General features: G+C 45.7%; 1 protein-coding gene across 1 annotated transcript in view; it reads right to left on the reverse strand.

Moving 5' to 3' along the window:
* Positions 1-21,971, reverse strand: part of RFTN1 (raftlin, lipid raft linker 1) — a 231,821-nt gene that overhangs the window by 139,331 nt on the left and 70,519 nt on the right. The window contains exon 3 of the mRNA XM_055570000.1: positions 4,739-4,925. Coding sequence (XP_055425975.1) covers positions 4,739-4,925 — 187 coding nt within the window. The remainder of the gene's footprint in view (positions 1-4,738; positions 4,926-21,971) is intronic.

Consider the following 21,971-nt stretch of genomic DNA (forward strand, 5'->3'; position numbering starts at 1 on the left):
ATAAAGAAAGCTGAGCACTGAAGAATTGATGCTTTTGAACTGTGGTGTTGGAGAAGACTCTTGAGAGTCCCTTGGACTGCAAGGAGATCCAACCAGTCCATCCCAAAGGAGATCAGTCCTGAATATTCATCGGAAGGACTGGTGTTGCAGCTGAAACCCCAATACTTTGGCCACTTGGTGTGAATAGCCGACTGACTGGAACAGACTCCGATGTGGGGAAAGAGTGAAGGCAAGAGGAGAAGGGGATGACAGAGGATGAGATGGTTGGATGGCATCACTGAGTCAATGGACATGAGTTTGGGTAAATTCCGGGAGTTGGTGATGGACAGGGAGGCCTGGCGTGCTGCAGTCCATGGGGTCACAAAGAGTCAGACATGACTGAGCAACTGAACTGAACTGAAGAATACAATTAGGTTGTCAATGATGCTCTCTAATTGCTCAAACTTCACTAGAAAATATTTCATTATAAGACTTAAATAAACTCTTCCCTCTTCGTACATATTACTATCCAAAAGAAATATTTCCTCCTGAAACATTTCTGTAGTTTTCTTTCTAGCAGGAAGTGACTTCTCCTTTTTCCAAACTCCCATGCATGAGGGGCATCTTATTTTCTCAGTTAAACTGCAGGTACCTGGAAGGCTTCCCTGGTGGCTCAGACAGTAAAGTATCCACCTGCAATGCAGGAGACCTGTGTTTGAGCCCTAGGTTGGGTAGATCCCCTGGAGAAGGGAAAGGATACCCACTCAGTATTCTTGCCTAGAGAATCCCCATGGACAGAGGAGCCTGGTGGGCTACACACCATGGGATTGCAAGGAGTCGGACACGACTAAGCAACTTTCACTTCAACACACTAAGGTTGATATTCCAAGCAGTCATCTCATGATGATTCTTGCCAATGAGCTTGATTTAAGCAGAGGGTAATCTAGAAAGTTTACGCACACTCTTTCAATGAAGTCCACTTGGAAAATATTAATCAGGCATTCACCTGCTCTTTGAGAGCTAATCATTTCATTGAGCTGCATCTATAGCCATCAGGACTTGGGCAGACTTGGCGGAAAAAATACCATTAACTGCCCATATTCAAAATTAACACCGAAGATCTCCTTTGCTTCATTTTTACTACTTAAACTCCTGGCTGGTTTGGAAAATGTGCAGCTGGGTTTTGTTTGTTTGTTTTTCGTGGCATGGGGTCTTTTTCCTCATGATGCAAAAACACGGAGTTACTGCATTTGCTAGGGCAGAAAATGTCTAGCCTTTAAAACTGTATAATGACTGCTTCCCACCAATAGGAAGCGGAAGTAGGGGAAATTCTCTTAGTCATGTTTTCCAGGAGAATGGCAAATTACCATGGCTATCACCGAATGTGGCAAATTACCAAGTTTCTGCACTTCCTTTAAAGGGGGAGGAGCGCTTGCAAAGATCTGGCACCAAGATATCCAAGCAATTCTCTCTGTTTATCTGCTTATTAAGGAGCTGAAGTGTTCATTAAAGTCACCGAGGCAGATGGTCCAGACACTCCGGATTGGAGTGAACTCACATCCAAGGAGCACACCATCTTCCTTTTCTTGAAAATCCTCCATGCCTCCTTCTTAATAGCTTGACCCATTTTCTCTTCTGAAAAGCAAGCTCATTAGCTCAGGGCCTGCCCTCAGGAAGAAGAAGAACCCCTTCTGAACGCCCAGCTTTACCACTGGCTGGTAACGAACTGCTCACAAAAAGGGATCATTTATTTCTGACTCCTACAGAGCAGCTTTCTTGCCCACCTCATCTAGTCACACTAAAATTTAGAGTTGGCTCCGGTCTCGCAAATTATTTAGTACAAACCTCACATCGTACCAGCTAAAAAATGGGGGCTTAGAAACATCTACTGATGTGTCCTGCACTCAACACCTCCTGTGAGGAGCCAAGTGCAGTGCAGAACACAGGTCCTCCGACCAAGAACCCAGGGCTCCTTCTCCTCTTTTCTGGAGCTCAATACTCTCCCAGGGAGTCAGGAGGTGTTGACAAGTGCCAGGCATGGAGCCAGACGAGGAGGAGTCAGGTCCTTGTGCCCTGGTTAATAAGTGTGGTCCATGGACCAACAGCATCCTCATCACCTGGGAGCGTGTTAGAGATGGGTCCCAGGCCCCACCCCAGACCTTGTGACTCACACTCTGCATCTGAACAGTATCTGCGGGAGACAGGTCAAAGTTCGAGAAGTGCTGCATAGCAGGGAAGGAAAAAAAAAAAAGGCGGACACCTTCACGTTAGAATCAAGTTCATTTCTGACCTGCTGACTTCACGGCAAGTCCCGTGCTAGCAGAGCCCGCGGTGGAACTACACGGAGGGGCAGCCCTGTGTCCTGACCGGATGCCCTTGTCCCCTCCACACATCAAGACCAACGGAATGGCCTAAGGATCAGAGACCCCAGGGCCCAGGCAATGCCTTAGGTAACCAGGAAGGCACAAGATAAGCTGCTCTTATTTTGTCTCGCTTCTGAAATTCTGATAGAAAAGGTAGAACACTGACATTACCACCTCATCTAAAAATCAAAGACGCCCCCTTCCGCTTTTTTCATGAAGGGGTCAGCCACAGGAATCCGGGGTGCAGGGACGCAGCAGGCGCCTCTCGTCAGGGCTAAGAGCCTGGGGGGACACTGGTTGTCTCTGCCTCCTTGATAACTAAGTCCATGCCTGCGCCTCAGCTTCCGCACATGTGACACGCACTTATCTCACCGGTGCCTGAGGACAGCACCTACTTCATAGGCTGACTGTGAGGATGCTCTGATGCTTACAAAGCCTGGCACACAGTGAGGACTCAGAGAGAGTGACCTACCGCTACCATGCACGCCCTGTGTGTCAGAGGGCCTTAAAACCACGAGGGCTCCCAGAACAATCTCATCTTGTGATTGACCAGAGATTGACCCACCACCGTTCAACACGAAGAAAGCAACATGCAAAAAGAGCAGAGGCTGAGGAACGTCTCGCTCTGCAGAAACCACGCCAATTCTGGGCAGGAGCAGAGACGGACGCCCGCTTTCACTTCAAATTCTAACACACACTGACACAGGGCTCCATCAGCTGTGAAAAGCTGAAGAACTCTGCTGGCCAGGAAAGAGGGCTGGGTCTCTGTCACACAGCCTCTGGTCCCCCAGCTGGCCCTCGTGAGATCACCCGCCAAACGTCTGTTCAGCAGGCAAAGCAAGAGAGAAAGACGGACAGCTGTCCTACTTGCTGTATAAAATACCACACAAAATGCTCCATAAAATACAGCACAAGTTGTCATTCCTCCCTGATAACTGGCCAAAAGACAGATCCGATTTCCTTTGCCAAGCTTTCAATTTTTGCTTTCATGAAAGCAGCAGAAATATAATGTGCTTTGTAGCCCATCTTCATTGTTTTGACTTACTCATTTTAAATTGAAGTATAGTTGACTTACAATGCTGTGTTAGTTTCAAGCGTACAGCAACGTTTTACATATATATACATGTATATCTGAATTCTTTGTATATTCTTTTTCCGATTTATTCCTTTATAAGTTATTATAAAACCTTGAGTAGAGCTCCCTGTGCTATACAGTAGGTCCTTGTTGGTTGTCGATTTTATACATGGAAGTTAAAGTGCTAGTCGCTCAGTCGTGTCTGACTCTTTGTGACCCCATGGACTGTAGCCCACCAGGCTCCTCTGTCCATGGAATTCTCCATGAAGTCCGGAGCAGGTTGCCACGTCCGATCAACGGATCAAACCCAGGCTCCTGCATTGCAGGCAGATTCTTTACTGTTAGAGTGACGCAGGAAGCCACATTTTATATACAGAAGTATGTATGTGTCAGTCCCAAACTCCTAACTTATCCCTCCATGCCCCTCATTATTTTTTTAAAAGCATTTAAAATTCACAAAACTCCTTTTGAAAAACCAATCTCCACCTCTCCTTTTCCTAATTAGACCCAATAAAAACATAAGAGTAAGCATTACTAGACAAGCCATAGTGAAAAACATCGTCCAAGCCTTGAAAATCCAAATCAAGACCAAATATATCACAGCATTTAGTTCAAGTGACTTTTGTGTTTCCTCCCAAGGGACTGATAGAATGTACTGACAGAATGTTTAAGTATTTTTAGAGTTTGGGGGAAGACATAAAATTTGCATACAGCCTTTAACCAAAATTAGTGTGTGCTCCAAGCCACGCTTTTCAGATTAAGAGTATTATAGTTTTACTAGCTATTTCTTTTTGGGAGTGCACGTCCTCAAGGAGACACTTTTCTAGCTGAGTGTAATCCAGTAAATTTAAAGAAGAAAAGGCTGCAAAGTGAGTTCCCTACTTCTGTCGCCTGGTGTGGACAGCTGCAGGACACGATGAAACTCTTCAGTTGTCTGATGTTTGGTCTCAACCCGTCAGAGGGCAGACGCGCTGGAAACAGATATAAACTCCCAACACACATGCGTGGTGCTCAGCCGCTCAGTCGTGTCTGACTCTTTGCAACCCCACGGACTCTAGCCCGCCAGACTCCTCTGTCCATGGGATTCTCCAGGCAAGAGTACTGGAGGGGGTTGCCATGCCCTCCTCCAGGGGATCCTCCTAATCCAGGCACTGAACTTGGGTCTCCTGCACTGCAGGAGGATTCTTTACTGCCTGAGCCCCCGGGCAGCCGCCCAAACACATGCGCCCCTGGGGGCGTGGTCCCTTTCCCCGCCCCTCCTCCATCCAACACACACCCAAGCACCTGGTGATGCTTGAGCACCCGCCCTCAGGGGCCTTACCTGTCGTTCTTCTTGATCAAGATGGCCCTGAAGATGTGCTCAAGGGGCGTCTTCTCCCGCTCAGGGGTCGGTTGCACGAAGGGGTGCAGGGCTGCCAGTAAGAAGCCCTGCTGGTACAGCTCCAGCAGCTGGGCGGGCAGGTCGCGGAGGGAGGCCAGCCTCACGGCTGAGGCCCGCGGGAGCTCAGCTGGGAGAGAGAGAAGGGGAGGCGCATCAGAGACCCACCGACCCGGCCACCACGCCCTGCCCACGACCCGCGCCACTCGGCACAGCAGAAAACCTCCAGGTCACCTCCCACTCAAGAGCCTGCCCCCTTCTCAACTACTGTCTTCAGGGAAACCTGCAAACAACTGGTTAATTTCCAACTCATCCGTAGGCACTGACAACCGGATGGTCTCAATCTAGAGCCTTACACCTTGGAGGAAAAGCTATGACCAACCTAGACAGCATAATAAAAAGCAGAGACATTTCTTTGCCAACAAAGGTCCATCTAGTCAAAGCTATGGTTTTTCCAGTAGTCACATATGGATGTGAGAGTTGGACTACAAAGAAAGCTGAGTGCCGAAGAATTGATGCTTTTGAACTGTGGTGTTGGAGAAGACTCTTGAGAGTCCCTTGGACTGCAAGGAAATCCAACCAGTCCATCCTAAAGGAGATCAGTCCTGAATATTCATTGGAAGGACTGATGCTGAAGCTGAAACTCCAATACTTTGGCCACCTGATGTGAAGAGCTGACTTACTGGGAAAGATTGAGGGCAGGAAGAGAAGGGGACGACAGAGGATGAGATGGCTGGATGGCATCACCGACTCAATGGACATGAGTTTGAGTAAACTCCAGGATGGACTTGGTGATGGACAGGGAGGCCTGGCGTGCTGCGGTCCATGGGGTCGCAAAGAGTCAGACACGACTGAGCGACTGAACTGAACTGAATCTAGGGCCAAACTTCCCAGAGATCACACTGGAAAAATCACTTCCACCCCCTGAAAAGATAAGAGAGAAGGAAAAGAAGGAGGAGGAGGATCAGAAGACGATGGCAGCTGCAGACAAATATAAAACTGCTGTGTAGCAAAAAGCAGCAGCAAAGCAGTCCCAGACAGGCTGCACCAACACTGAGAAGCCGCTGAACGCAAAGGGCTATTTCCTTAGTCTGCAAAACAAACAATAAAAAAAAGAAAGAAAAGGAAAATGGGCAAAATAGATGAACAGGTAATTGTCTAAAAAGCATAAAAAGATAATCACTATTTGAAAGGACACTCAAATTAACTCGATTAGAGTTCTGCACATCAAAATAAATAAATGTTTTTCACCTACTGAATGATTTTAAAATCTTTTGGAGAAGGGCAGACACCATTCAAAAGTTAACAGATTCAAGTGAAAAGTGTACATTCCTGCCTAATCCCCCATGTCTTAGTCTTTTTCCCTATAGGCAATCAATACTATCCATTTTTTTGTACACATGTTAACAATTGCTAAATTTGTACACAAGTAAATAAGTTTACATTTCTCATTTTTTTACACAAATGGTAGAATAATGTTTATGACCCAATTTTATATCCATTTTTATCAACTGTGCTCAGTCACTCAGTTGTGTCTGACTCTTTGTGACCCCATGGACTGTAGCCCGCCAGGCTCCTCTGTCCGTGGGATTCTCCAGGCAAGAACACTCGAGTGGGTTGCCATGCCCTCCTCCAGGGGATCTTCCCCACCCAGGGGTCAGACCCGCATGTCCTGCGTCTCCTGCTTTGGCGGGTGGGTCCCTGACCACTCGTGCCACCTGGGAGGCCCATTTCTGTTCCCACGCCCTGGCTACTGTCACAGTGAAAAAATGACTCCAGGAGGGGGTAATTTATAGTTCTCTTATGTAATTTGTACTTTTCTCATATTAACATTTCATGTTTAAATGCTATTTATGTTGTCTTTTCCGTTAATTCATAATTTTTGCCTAGTTGTCAACTGGGTTATTGATCTGTTGGTTTGTACTTCTTAATATATTAGGAAATCCAGTTCTTATTTGTGATAATACAAATACCTCTCAATTTGTTTGTCTTTTGACTTTGCATAACATGAGTTTTGCCATGAAGAATTTTTTTTAAATGAAGTTGAATTTGTCAATCTTGCCTTCAGTAACTTCTAAGTCTAGATCATATAACAAACCCGTATTAGAATCTATGGATCTATAGATCTACTCTAACGGATCATAGGTATAAACTTAAATATACTTAGAAATATCATATATGATCAAGACCACATCTCAAATCAGTGAGGAAAAGTGGATAAACTGGGGGTGGATGGGAAGTGTTGAATTCATATTTCATAAATTCCCAATGGAACAAAGATTCACTTGTAAAAAATGAAATATTGCTATACAAATTCAGCAGAGAATTGTTTTATAACACGGGTTTGTTCTATGATCTAGACTTAGAAACTACTGAAGGCAAGATTGACAAATTCAACTTCATTTAAAAAAAATCTTCATGGCAAAACTCATGTTATGCATATAAATATTATACAAGTTTTAAAATGTTTATATTATGTTTTAAAATCTGGTCATGCTATTTTCTGAATCTTCCTATCTTCCTATCTTCTGAATCTTTCTGTTTATTTGTTTTTCCAAGCGGTCTTTAAAATAAGTTCATTAAATTACCCCTCAAAAAAATCTTGTTGCTATTTTTATCAGATCATGTTCAAATTATAGCTGAGAATGGATTTTCTACTTTTTACTCATTTTTAATTGAAATATAGTTAATTTACAATATTGTATTAGTTTCAGGTGTACAGAAAAGTGACTCAGTTATACATATCTCAATATATCTATTCTTTTTCAAATTCTGTTTCATTATAGGTTATTACCAGATCCTGAATATGGTTCCCTGTACTGCACAGTAGGTCCCTGTTCATAGTAGTTTGATATATTAATCTCAAATTCCTAACTTATCACTCTCCCCTCAGACTATCTGATTTTCTTTTTAATCCATAGGAATTGGAAATTGAAGCCAAACAATATTTTAGAGAAAGTTAAGAATGTCAACACCCCGAGAATGGATATTTTCATCATGTCACAAGTTTCCACCCAAGAACATGGCATGACTTTCATTTATTCAAGGCTTTTTGGGGTCCCAAAGATGCATATCACACTTTTTTCACATAGCCACTGCACACTTATGAAGTCTCTTCCTAGTTATTTTATATTTTATTGCTGTTTGAATAGATTTTTTTCTCCTTTTACTTCTATGATACTCATCGTGGGCAAGAATGTTGGGGCAACAGTCTCGCTCGTCGTGGCTGACGGGAGAACCTTTGCGGAGAGTCATGTGGTGTTTGCCTTCAGTCTTAAAAGTGCATTCACCCTGCATCCAACAACCTCACCACTGGGTATTATGCCTACGCTGGACACACAAATGTGTCTCAAGATACATGGGCAAAGATGTTCACCACGGGATTACTGCCAACACCAAGAGTCGAAGGGCTCCTCACTGTAGGGCAAGCTCAACACTGGGACACCCCAGGGATGAATCCTGTGAACCGTTAAGAGGATTACATGCTAATGAAAACGTGTCCGAGATCCATGACTAAGTTAACAGTCAAGGGGTCTAGCAGTACTCGTCACAGGATACTAACATATAAAGAAAATGGAAGAAGAGACAGAGATGAGTGAAATTCTCTTTTCTGGAAGAAATCACAAAAACATCGATATTGGAGAGACTGGAGAAGGGAGGGGAGGATGGAAAGGTAGATTTTACTTTATTATGTACTTTCAACACTATTACTGTCAACAGTAATCGTTTGGGTGGAGCTTAGGAGACATTTTAATTTTCTTCTTTATAAAAAAATATTATTTAAAAATTTTATGTATTTAAAAAAATAATGTGTTACTTTAAAAACAAGCTAAAGATGCAATCTAAGGGTACTTAAGAATGTACTTAAAGTCAGACACTATAACTCTCATTCCACACATCACACACAAAATTTATAGGAAAAGAAAATCTACAGCAGTGTTTTATTCTAAAGCAAATGACCAGCATCCTGGAGAAATTGCCATGATAACACTGACAAAGATAAGGCTGATGGAGAAAGCCGGAAAGCATACAATGCTTCCCTTTAAGAGTAGTTCTAGATAAGGTGTCAGATTTATAAAAAAAAAACAGAACAAAACAAAACTTGAAGGTAAGTCTGGAAAGAGCGTACTCCCAGGCACAGAAACCCAGCGGGCCAGGGGTGCTGCTGCCCTGGACCCTGGCTTCGGAGCAGGGTTCCTCTACGCCTGCCCCTCTGAGCAGCAGCAGAGGCTGCACCCAGGGTCACTACAAACGGAGACTCTCGGACCTACTGCATCAGAACTGGAGCCATACACATCTTCCCTGGTGGCTCAGACGGTGAGGAATCCTCCTGCAATGCAGGAGACCTGGCTTCCATCCCTGGGTTGGGAAGATCTCCTGGAGAAGGGGATGGCTACCCACTCCAGTATTTTTGCTTGGAAAATTCATGGACACAGGAGCCTGGTGGGCTATAGTCCATGGGGTTGCAAAGAGTTGGATATGACTGAGTTCCTAACTCAGTGACTCAGGGGTTGCAAAGAGTTGGGTTCACTGAGTGACTGACACTTTCACTTTTTTTTCCCCATGTATTCACAACCCCTCCAGGAGATGAAAGCCTAACTCCAATACTTTGCCCACCTGATGCGAAGAGTTGACTCACTGGAAAAGACACTGATGCTGGGAAAGACTGAAGGCAAAAGGAGAAGGGGGCAGCAGAGGATGAGATGGTTGGAAGGTATCACCGACTCAGCGGACGTGAATTTGAGCAAACTCCAGGAGATAGTGCAGGACAGAGGAGCCTGGTGTGCTGCAGTCTATGGGGTTGCAAAGAGTCAGACACGACTCAGTTACTGAACAACAGGAGTAATTTTCTATATAGTTTCCCTTTGGTGTTCCTCCAATGGGCAGGGGACCTTTGGATCTAAGGGCACACACCCACCTTGACCCACACTCCAACCCCACACAGCCGAGACCCTGGCGGTCCCTGCCCTGGAAGCCCCAGGCCCACCGTGGGCCCTGCACAGACCCCCTCCCCAATCCCCGGGCACCCCAGGCACAGGGCGGCATAGAAACTAGCAGAGAGCAAGTGAGGAGACACTGCTGCAGGTGCAAAAGTCAAGGGGCACCAAAACGCAGCAACCAGGACAAATCAATGTTGAATGCAATATGCTAAAAGTGAAAATGAATACCCGAAGTCCACAATGAACGCACTATCAGAAATGTTAATAAAGATAGGATCAGTGTTATCGATTTTCCTTTTGCCTCAAGCTCCAGTACAGCTCGACACGGTACTGCTCCGGATCTCCTCTTTTTTAAAACATGTTGTCTCGCTTGCCTCACCCGAGTGCCGGCCCAGTCCAGCATCTCTTGCACTCTTGTCCGGGGCCCTGCAAATGACGGGAGTGGGCCTGTGTAAAGGGAACCAGGGGCGGGTTTCCCCCGCTGTCAGATGACAAAGCAACAGAAGTGTGTGTGTGGCACAGACACTGGGCGTTTCATTTAAAAACCTGAATGGACTTTTGGCAGGAGTAAGACTTCCTGGAGGGCAGCACCTCAGAAGAAGTCATGTTGGACTCTCTGCGACCCCATGCATAGTAGCCCGCCAGGCTCCTCCGTCCATGGGATCCTCCAGGCAAGAACACTGGAGTGGGCTGCCATTCCCTCCTCCAAAGGGATCTTCCCAACCCAGGAATCGAACCAGGGTCTCCTACATTGCAGGCAGATTCTTTACCTTCTGAGCCACCTTTCCAGAGGGTAATTTTATAATATCCATCAAACCTAAAAATACCATACAGCATGGAGACCACCCTCCTCTTTGATGAAACTGTACATAAAGAGCATCTGTGAGTCATCAAAGATGAGACCTTCAAGTCAGTCTCTACAGGTTGGTATTTGATAAATGTTTCAAATATCTCAGACTCTTTCTGCAATGATAAAATAAGCCTGTACCAAAATTTTGACCATTTGTATGTGTTTCCTCTTACACGTCATCCTATAATTAAAAAAATAAAATAAAAGCAGTCAATGCTTTTTTTTTTTTTTTTTTTTTTTTTAGTCAATGCATTTAGAAGCCTTGGGATTCCAGGATCAGCTACACTCCTCACTGGCCTCAACCCCAGACATGTGAATGGTCAGTTTCTGCACATAAAACGGAGATTACTTCCATCACAGAGTCGATGTAGGAATCACGTGGGATGACGCACATGTAATCGATGAGGCTCCAAACGGCCGAGCCCAGTGGCGCGGGGAACGGTGGACCGAGAGCCAGGGCCTGGCTGGCCGCAGACGCTGAGGACCGAGAGCTGGCCCCGGGGCCTGGCTGGCCGCAGACGCTGAGGACCGAGAGCTGGCCCCGGGGCCTGGCTGGCCGCAGACGCTGAGGACGGATCGCGGTGGACAGAGAGCTGGGGCCTGGCTGGTCGCAGACGCTGAGGACGGATCAGCCCTGAACCTCCCCAACCCCCCGCATCCCTTCACCTCCACCCCGCCAGTCAGGGCACTAAAAATATTAGTCAATCAACCATGTTACAGCTAAATGCTTCCTGAATAAAACATAACATCTTTAAAATTTTTATCTCCAAATCTAAAGATGCATTTCCTGTCAAAACTCAAGGGATTTTATGGCTTTAATTTTTGGTATGCATGCTGTCAAAGTAAGTTGATCTTCATGGTTAAAAAAACAAATAAAAATGAATCTCAACCATCTTATGGCAATTAAAAAAAAGGCCCCTATTGTAAATATGGTTAAAGGCCTTAGTTCCATGTTTCTTTTTGAACCTTAACCTTAAAAAAAAAAAAGCCCTGTTCTTGTAAAGTGACCAATTCCCCAATATTATTACTGGGAAAACAAACGAAAGAATGACTTATGTGTTTGGAACATACCAAATGTGGCCTCTTGGTCTATTGTCCCCACCCCTCCCATCAGAATAACCTCTCCACTATTTTTGTTTTGTAATATTTGCCTGATTTTGTTTACAAATTACATAACCTTGGGTGATTCATGTAATTCCCACCCCGTCTCTTGGGTCCCTCCTTTTGAAAGCAAAGACCCCTGACAGGCCATTCCGAAAGGAGCATCCAACTTTCAAATGAGACAATGTTAATATTTCCATCTGGAGACTAAGGTATAAGTTTCTAACTAGAAAGTGACATTGGAGAATAGAATAAATATTTCCAGCATGAACTGAAAGGGTCCTCCCGACCAGAGTCAAAAGAAGGAACAATCACACGGCGGGCAGGCTGGTGGAGAGAAGGCAAGGTGGGGGAAAGAACCTGTCGCTGGCGTGGCCGGGCGAGATTCCCCGCTGAAGGGCTTCCCTGGTGGCTGCTGGCTAAGGGTCCGCGGGCCCACGCAGGGGACACGGGTTCCAACCCTGCTCCAGGATGATCCCCCATGCCTCGGAGCAACTAGGCCTGCACACCCCAACTACCGAGCCTGCGCCCTCCAGCCTGGGAACTGCGACCACTGAAACCCAAGCACCCCAGAGCCGGCTCTGCAACACACCGAGTCATGCAACCAGAAGCCATGCATCACAACTCCAGGGGAGCTCTGCTCGCCACCCCTGGAGGAGGCCCACGCATAGCCACGGAGACTCAGCATAGCCCAACATACACGGACGCACTTATTCAAAACCACACTGCTGAAGGAGACAGCCCGATTGGACTGTCTTGGCCAGCGTGACTCTCCAGATTAGGGCTCGGGACCCACTGGAAGGTCACACTTTCCTCTCCACTTTCTCAACTGTCCTGTCTCACAGACTTCACCAACAGCGCTCAGAATGCAAGCCGGGGTCCCCTGCTCTGGGAGCCGCCTCCATCCCAAGTGGGTCCTCGTCCCACCGCCATGCAAAGCCCCAGTTCTCCAGCCCGAGGAGAGGCTGGGTCTCATCCTGTGACCTGTACTGGGCCTGGGACAGACCACAAGGCCAGGATCTGAGGCCCCAGGGTCCGATGGATAGGGTAAGCAAGACAGAGAGCCAGGGACGGACAAGGAGGTGGAAGCCCCACCTCACCAGGAGAGCGGCACGCTCTCCTCCCAGTCAGATTATTACTGAGGGGCTCGGGGGGCCCAGTGGTGCCAGAACTTCTAATTCTTACCCCCAAAAACTCACAGTTCTTGACCCTCGTAAAAAAATCTCCTAATCCTCAGCTTTGGCAAGTCAGTCCCATTTCATTTTCAACCCCACATGGCCTCTCTGGTGGCTCCTACGATGCAGGAGACCCAGGTTCAATCCCTGGGTTGGGAAGATCTCCTGGAGAAGGAGATGGCTGCCCACTCCAGTATTCCTGCCTGGAGAATCCCATGGATAGAGGAGCCTGGTGAGCTACAGGCCATGGGGTCACACAGTCAAGACACGACGCACACACACGGCCCAAAGCCAAGACCCGGTGGGCTGCAGAGTCTGGCTGGGGCATTCCATAAGGTGGGAGGACAGACGCCCCCGCCTCCTTCTCATCCCAGACAGTGACCCTGCCGAGGGGCGACCGCCAGTCGGGCGCCGACGTGCTTCCTCGGGGCCCTCTCCCGTCATCGCGACGCATCCACGTCTGCAAGGGTACACCCACAGGCACTGGAAGCAGGCCTCTGCTTGCTTTCTGTCTCTTGCTTAGCTGACTACTGCAGGTGCCTAGTACAAGTGAAATCATATGACAGTTGTCCTTTTGTGATCGACTTATCTTGTTCAGCACAGTTTCTTCAAAGTTCACCCATGCTGCAGCATGAATCAGGACTGCTTTCTTTTTTAAGGCTGCATAATAGTCCATCGTGTGTGTATGCCACACTTTTGAAGATCAGAGTTAGCTGATTTACAATGTCGTGTTAGTGTCAGCTGTACAGCAAGGCAATGCAGATACACACACACACACACACACACACATTCTTTTTCATATTCTTTCCTCTTACATTCAAGTACGCTTGCCTGGAAAATCCCATGGATGGAGGAGCCTGGTAGGCTACAGTCCATGGGGTCGCAAAGAGTCAGACACGACTGAGTGACTTCACTTTTCTCTTATAGGTTATTACAAAGTATTGAGTATACTTCCCTGTGCTATATAGTAGGTCCTTGTTGGTAAGCTATTTTATATGTAGTAGTGTGTATATGTTAATCCCCAGTTCCTCCCTTTTCTATACTGATGGAGATATGAACAAAGAGGTTAGGACCACATAACTACATTTCAAATCCCTTGGAAATCTTTGCTTTGTCCTCATTCAATTACCAATAACAGGCTTTTTAAAAAAATCAACACTCAGAAAGCACTGCTGGAAAGGTATTTCGGGTAACATGAGAGTCCAAAGATCTTTTGAAATAAGTGTTTTGCTCTTCAGTGTTTAGAAAATAATTCTGTATGAATAAATAAACCATTATTCCAGGAGTTTTTTTTTTTTAAGAAAGGAATGAAACAGGGGGAAAAGCATAATCCACAAAACCACATATTTCTTAACACTCCTGGGATAAAGTAGATTGCTTTTGCTATGACTATGTTTGTTTAACAAAAACATTCTGCAGCCCTGTTGACTCCCTGGAAATGAAGCCTTTCAGACATCTGCAGAAGAGCCAAAGCGATGTTGCTGCTGCTTCAAATTTCCTTATGGGGAAGGAAAGATCCCCTGGAGGAGGACGGCCACCCACTCCAGTGTTCTGGCCTGGAGAATCCCATGGACAGAGGAGCCTGGCGGGCTACAGTCCATGGGGTCACAGAGTCGGACACAACTGAAGCAACTTAGCGCACACACACACACACACACACCAGCTTGCACACAAGAAAGAAAGCGCATGCACGATGACCAATGACCTCACATCTCACCCACGTCCCTGCAGCAGGCCAGCCACGCCCAGCTGCAACAGCCCCCATGTTCTTGCCCAGCAATCATTTCTGCTTTTAGCCCGATTACTCAAAGTCCGACCCTGCTTTTCTAATTATATCCCCTAATGGATCTGTCAATACCAGGAGCCCAACACAAGAGACAGACACCATCTCCCGGGGGTCAGCACCCGCTCAGGTGAAGCTGATAACGATACTATTCAACCAAATCCTTTTTTTCCCTCTAAGTCCCTTAAAGGCCACCATTTCTATAACCTCAATCTGCCTGGCTTTGCCATAGAGCCAATTCAGCAAAACACACAAGTCAATCATTGCTCGATGTGGGGTTTTTCACTGTATAAGTGAAAAAAAGGAATTCGAGCTTTAAAATAAGGTTTGCAGCCCATGTCTTTGGTATCATTTCTAAATCTGGGGCATAAAACTTCCACCTTAGGGTCTTCAAATTCAAATTTTTGTCAACTTTTTATCAACAAATTCATGTTTCTGAAAGAAAACGAAACAGAAAGAAACACACACACATCCAGACTCAGGAGACCCCACCATTCAAACACTATGTATTCTTTTATATTCTGTTAATTGGACTGAAATTCACTTAACATAAAGGCAATCATTTAAAGTGAAAGAGTCAGGGGCATTTAAATACATTTACAATGTTCTTTGGAAGGACTGATGCTAAAGCTGAAACTCCAGTACTTTGGCCACCTCATGCGAAGAGTTGACTTATTGGAAAAGACTCTGATGCTGGGAGGGATTGGGGGCAGGAGGAGAAGGGGACGTCAGAGGATGAGATGGCTGGATGGCATCACTGACTCGATGGACGTGAGTCTGAGTGAACTCCAGGAGTTGGTGATGGACAGGGAGGCCTGGTGTGCTGCGATTCATGGGGTCACAAAGAGTCGGACATGACTGAGCGACTGAACTGAACAGAACTGACTGACAATGTTATACGACCCTCACCTGTATCTGGTTCTGAAATGAGGCAACTGCAAATCCATAAAGCGCTTATTCAGCATTCCTCTCTCCCCTGCCTCCAGGCAATCAGCAACCTGCTTTTATAAAGCACGATTCTTAACACCTTAACTATATCACAGATAAACTCAAGAGGGAAACCTTCATGCTTCCACAAACCTAGGATTCTACAGGTCAGCCAGCAATAACTGACCAAACAGCACATGCTCATCAAATGAGTCCTGAGACAGGGGTCGCCAGTCCACAGTGGCTATGAATCCCCCGTGCAGGAGACGTTGGCTCGACCCCTGGTCCGAGAGGATCCCACAGACTGCGGAGCAGCCTGGGTGGGAGGGGAGTTTGCGGGAGAATGGATACATGTATATGTATGGCTGAGTCCCTTTGCTGTCCACCTAAACACTGTTAATCGCCTACACTCCAACATAAAATAAATAATTAAAAACAAAACAATACCAGGCACTGTGAAGCTCAGACTTCACAGTGGGGTACTCAAATATTAAAAGCAACCAGCTAGAAACCGAACCCAGAGTATTAATCAAATATTTCACACACTTAAATGTACTCTTTATAGAGAAGACACGAAGGATTACCAAGTCTTCAAACTTTTAACCAAACTCATTCACACCAGACCCAAAAACAGCTTAGCGTGAGTCAGAAGGGAACCTGATTATCAGTATTTTATGCCCTTTTCCCTAATTGAGCGTGACAGCTCTCTAGCTGACACTCCTGGAAGTTCTCTTTTGATTCTGAGACTACAATAAACTGATTGCATCAAAGACCAGCCTCTAATGAATATGTACAAACAATATGGAAATGAAACTATTTAGAATGTAAATGAGACCCTATATGGATTTCTACGATAAAAGTCTCAAGACCTGGTATAAAAGTAATCAGCACATAAAAGCTTCAAGGCTGAAAATGTGGCTGGTCTGAGTTGAACGTGCCACACGTATAAAATGTATGTGAGATTTCAATGACTTAGCATGAAAACAAGAATGCAAGATACCTAGGCTAAGAAGTTTGTTTTTTTTTAATATTGCTAACACACTGAAATGACAATATTTGGAATATATGAGGATTAAATAAAATGTATTAAAGTGCATCTCACCTGTTTTTACCTGTTTTAAATGTGGCTACTGGAAAATGTAAACTTACATATGGAGCTCACGTATGAGCTGGATGGCACTGCTCTTATAATTACTTATTAATCATTTGCTTAACATTTACCACTGCTTTTAATTATACAAATTATTCATTTAATCTTTTTCTGTCCTTCCCAATAAATAAGTTCTGCCAGGCAAGAGTCCAGGCTGGGTTTGTTCGCCAACAAGCTGGCCAACCCCGAGTGCCTGGAGAAGGCTCATTAACAATCATCGCTAAATGAAGAATTCCTCCATTGACCGATACGGCCACCACCCACATCATGACCACACTAGAACTTTCTATGCCAAAGGAAGGCCAATGCAAACTGCCACCTGCAGCCGCTCTGGGGGGTAAACTCGGAGGTGCCGCACACTGGGCTCCAAGTAAATTAGCCAAGATGATACCAAGAGGACATGAGCTTGAGCAAACTCCGGGAGCTATCTGCCTGCCTGAAGGACAGGCAGACCCGGCGTGCTGCAGCTCACGGGATCCCAAAGAGTCGGACACGGCTGATGGACTGAACCACCACAAGCTCGATGAAAGAACCTGTAATGAGTTCTCGAAAACCATCACCCAGGGTAAAACCCAGAGAGAGTTTATTACTCTCTTAATCATGGTAAAGTATACATAAAAACTTACCACTGTGACCATATCTCAGTGTACATTTCAACAGTTCCAAGCACACTAACACTGCTGTGTAAGCATCACTGCCAGGCCTCTCCAGCAAACCTTCTCCTAACCAACGGTGCCAGCTGCAGCTGCCCCTCAAGCCTGCCCCTCAGCCACCCAAGCAGACAGGACCGCGCCTCCATCCCCCCAGCCCTGCTTCCTCTGCCCCCTCCGGCAGAAGCAGGAGATACAAGAGCAGCAAAGAGGGAAAACCAGCTGCTCTGACTCACAGGAATTCCCAAACGTGAAAATTCGCCACTGGAAAAGAATCAAAGGTTGAGGCGACAACAGAAGCAAAGGAAGAATGCAAGAATTTCACTTTGCAGACGTGGCCGGAAGACGGCCCAAGACTAAGCATCTTAACCGCAAGCAGTATAAAATGGGGGGAAAAGAAATTTCCCAAAAAGCACAGTGCCCCGAGGGTGTAAGTGCACTTCAGTTTGGCATTTACATGGGACAGAAGAGCGTATTACTATTTTTTTTATCCTGAGTCATTACCATAATGGGCCTCAACTCTATAACAGGGCTTTACATTAATATGTCAATAAAGTCTTTACTTAGGAGAGTTTTTTTCCCCTTACATTTCAGAATATAATAATATAAAATAATACACTATGGAAACTGTCAAAAAGCATAAAAATTCACCATGCACACAGACTAGTTTGAAGAGTTTATGACAGTTAGGGACCTCCCTGGTGGCCCAGTGGTTAAGGCTTCATACTTCCAGTACAGGGGGCGTGCATCTGATCCCTCGTTGGGGAACTAAGATCCCACGTGCCACAGGGCAAAAAATAAATAAAAATCAATACACTAATGGTGAACTTTCCCACAAATGGTGCCAGAACAACAGACTCTCTGTACAGAAACGTCTAAAATTCAGTCACTCCACAAATAAAGTTGTAGAGTCATTCCTGGAATAGTCGGATTCATAGAGACAGGAAGTAAATGATGGTTTCCAGGCTTTGCGGAAGGGAAGATGGGGAACTGGTGTTTAACAGATATAGGATTTCAGTGGAGGAAGACGGATGGCGGTGACAGTTGGCCAACAAATCGCATGTACTTAAGGCCGCTGTACTGCGCACCGCAGAATACAACAAAGGCCTAAGTTTTATGTTACGTGTGTGCGTTACCCAAACTTCCCTGGGGGCTCAGACGGTAAAGTGTCTGCCTGCAACGTGGGAGACCTGGGTTCAATCCAGGGGTCGGGAAGATCCCCTGGAGAAGGAAATGGCAGCCCATTCCAGTATTCTTGCCTGGAGAATGCTATGGACTGAGGAGCCAGGCGGGCTACAGTCCATGGGGTCGCAGAGAGTCAGACACGAACGAGCAACTTCACATTCACTTTACCAAAATTTGAAAAAAAAAAGGATGTCAATACTTCAATCATGAAAAAAAGAAGAGTTTATGACAGAATAAATCCCATTCTCTGCAGGCTTAGTACCACATCTACCCTCAAAAGAAGTCCACTCGTGGCTTCAAAGGCATGGTTCCCAGACACACCAGCGATGCAGACCAGTGGGTCCCCTCTCCCTGCTGTAGTGGAGACAGGTATTCAGTGACACAGTCAATGAACCATTTGCAAGACTTACCAAAAGTTCCATATATTGTGAATGCATTTTAATAAATAAAATTATGTGTATGACATCACAAAAGATTCAACAGCACTCAAATGAGGATAGGACCAGACAGCTCTCAAGCTCTAAAAAAGGCTTCACACCTGCATTTTCAGCTTTGCATGAACAATTACTGCGTTCATGTGCAAACTCCCAAATTGGTGCATGGAAATAGAAAATCGTACACATGGGCTCCACTCACCAATTTGCATGCAAAATTGTCCTCAGCAATCTCTGGTTCATTTTTTGCCATGTAAGACATGGGCTGGGGGTGGTCAACGATGCCTCAGGAGACTGATTTTAGGAGGCATTTTGGTTCCCACTACTGAAAAAGGGGGTCCCTGATGATGTCTGGGTCTACACACGCATATAAAATCCTTCCCAGCTGCCTTCTCACGCATTTCAGTGGAAGAGCGGAAAAGCCTGAGAATGAGATTAAGTAGAATAATGGGTAACGGATATAGAACAAGTAATAGAATAAAGAAGAAACATGGCAAAAAAAAAAACCATGTTTTCACCCAGAAAGACACCATCTATCAATGACAGTCTGCACGAGAAGAGAAAGATGGATATTAAGCAGGCAGGAAAAGGACTCCTCTGATTCAGCCAACGATATTTACTGAAATGGACCACCAGGAAGCGTGGCTTTTGAGACTGCCAGTGAGGCCCTGACAGGCATCTAAGTGCTCATAACGCATCTGAAAGTTTTCTCTAACATTCCTTCCCTTTCTTGCCGCTTCCCTTTTTCACTTGACATGCAGCTGGTGTGAACTGAGATACTCTGGGAGTGTGAGAAAGACACACAATTTCAAAGACTTTGTGGAAAAAAGAAAAAGAATGTAAAATATCTCACAGTGTTTTACTGATCACATGTTGAGCCGATGATATTACAATTGATTTACCTGTTTTAATTATTTTTAATGTCGCTACTAGAAAATTTTAAAATAGATTCATGGCTCATCTTATATTTCTATCAGACAAGGTCTGTTCTAGAACCTTTTGTTTTCAGTTTAGTTACTTAAATTTTTTATTTTAAACTTATTTCAATCCAAAAAACATTATCCCTCCTCTACTTTTATTTTAAATTAGATCCATGGCTCACATTATATTTCTATTGGATAGATTTGTTCTAGAACCTTTTGTTTTAAATTATTTAAGCTGATTTCAGTGGGGGAAAAAAAAAAAAAAAAAACACGATCCCGTCTCTACTTTTATTAAGCTGCCAATTTAGCTCCTGACTAAGCATCCTTTAGCCACAGGCATCAGTACAGATACTTCTCTTCCAAAAATAAACCTGTAACACGGAGAAATGGGGCAAAGCTGCTGAAATATTTACAGTGTGGGATCAGTCAGTCATCTATCTTCAAGTGCATTGAATCTTTTCTTCTTACACGTTGTCACTACTCCAAATCGGAGGGGAAAAGCAAAACTTCTTACAGTCTTCACATCTGATAGTGAAAGTAGTTCAGTCGTGAAAAGTCCGACTCTTTGCGATTCCGTGGAATTCTCCAGGCCAGAACACTGGAGTGGGCGGGCAGCCTTTCCTTTTCTCCAGGGGATCGTCCCAACTCAGGGACTGAACCCAGGTCTCCTGTATTGCAGACAGATTCTTTACTAGCTGAGCCACAAGGGAAGCCCCAGAATACTGGAGTGGGTAGCCTATCCCTTCTCCAGCAGATCTTCCCAACCCAGGAATTGATCCAGGGTCTCCTGCATTGCAGAAGCATTCTTCACCAACTGAGCTGTCAGGGAAGCCCTCACATCTGATGTTTGGTCCCTGAGCCCTTAAATATCTGCTCTTGGAGAATTTCTAGTAACACCATCACACCAGCTCCTAAGGTGTTTACCTCTCTGGAACAAGTGGGTTTGCAGCCTTTTTCGGCCCCTACCCTGTCTGCAGCCCCAAACACCCTCCTGAGTCTCACCCCGCCAGGCAGCGATCCTCAAACTGAGCATCTTGCCTGCAAAGCAGCACTGCTCTTGCAAAACTTTAAATAGCTTCGGAGGCCGCCAGCCAGCCAGCATCCCGGCTGAGATTATTCACGTCAGAAATATCAATAGACCCTCCAGTTTGTTTTGTTAAGTCCGTGGAAGTGCTCTGGATTGGATTTTTCTGAGTGATTTATGTTACATTCCAGAAACGCGAATTCTGCCTCACACACTTAACACGTCGCTGCGGTCACACTCCTATTTAACGGAGCCGGATCCCTTCCTGGGCTTCCCTGTCTGGCTCCTTTGGGGTGGGATGAGAACTTCATGATGTCCAGTTCCCACATCCCAGTAAGAAGAGAGTATCGTTAGTACTTTGTTATCACTACAGATCAGGATTTTAACTCTAAACAATGGAGGCAGAAAGAGAGCAGGAACCTCGAATTGAACTACAGGGTGGAAAGCTGGTGGTGTCTCCAAGCTGGTGAAGGCAGAGATGGGTGGGCTAGTGACCAAGGATGCACTTGTGTGGTTCTGTGGAAAGACCTGTGGTGTGTATGCAGTCCAGGGGTCTTTGAGAGTCCTGATTCTGCTGCTAGCTCTGTGTCCACAGCCAGATCCCTGAAGACACCAGGGAACGGTCTGTAAAGCAAAGGGAACTGTGATTTGGGCAATTAGGGCCACTTCATGCTGGCGCTAGCAGTACAGAACTGTCTGCCAACGCAGGAGAAGGAAGAGCCCCCGGAGGAGGGCACGGCCACCCGCTCCAGCGTTCCTGCCTGGAAAATCCTACGGGCAGAGGAGGGCTCCATCCACGGCGTCGCCAAAGAGTCGGACACAGCAGCGACTAAGCAACAGCAGCGTATACACACACGTGAAAGATGAGTCCCTGGACAAACCAAGGCTCTTGATTTACTGACCAATTATGGTCTCAACACTGACAATGAGGGAGTGGCCAAACCATTCAGTAAGACGGGGAACAGAAAATACACCGGGGGAGAGCGCCAGCTGTGAGTGAGGAGCTCAGCTCAAGTCAGGCTGCGGACAAGTCA

This window comes from Bubalus kerabau, chromosome 2 (genome assembly GCF_029407905.1).
Source record: "Bubalus kerabau isolate K-KA32 ecotype Philippines breed swamp buffalo chromosome 2, PCC_UOA_SB_1v2, whole genome shotgun sequence".
In the NCBI taxonomy this organism is placed as follows: Eukaryota; Metazoa; Chordata; class Mammalia; order Artiodactyla; family Bovidae; genus Bubalus; species Bubalus kerabau.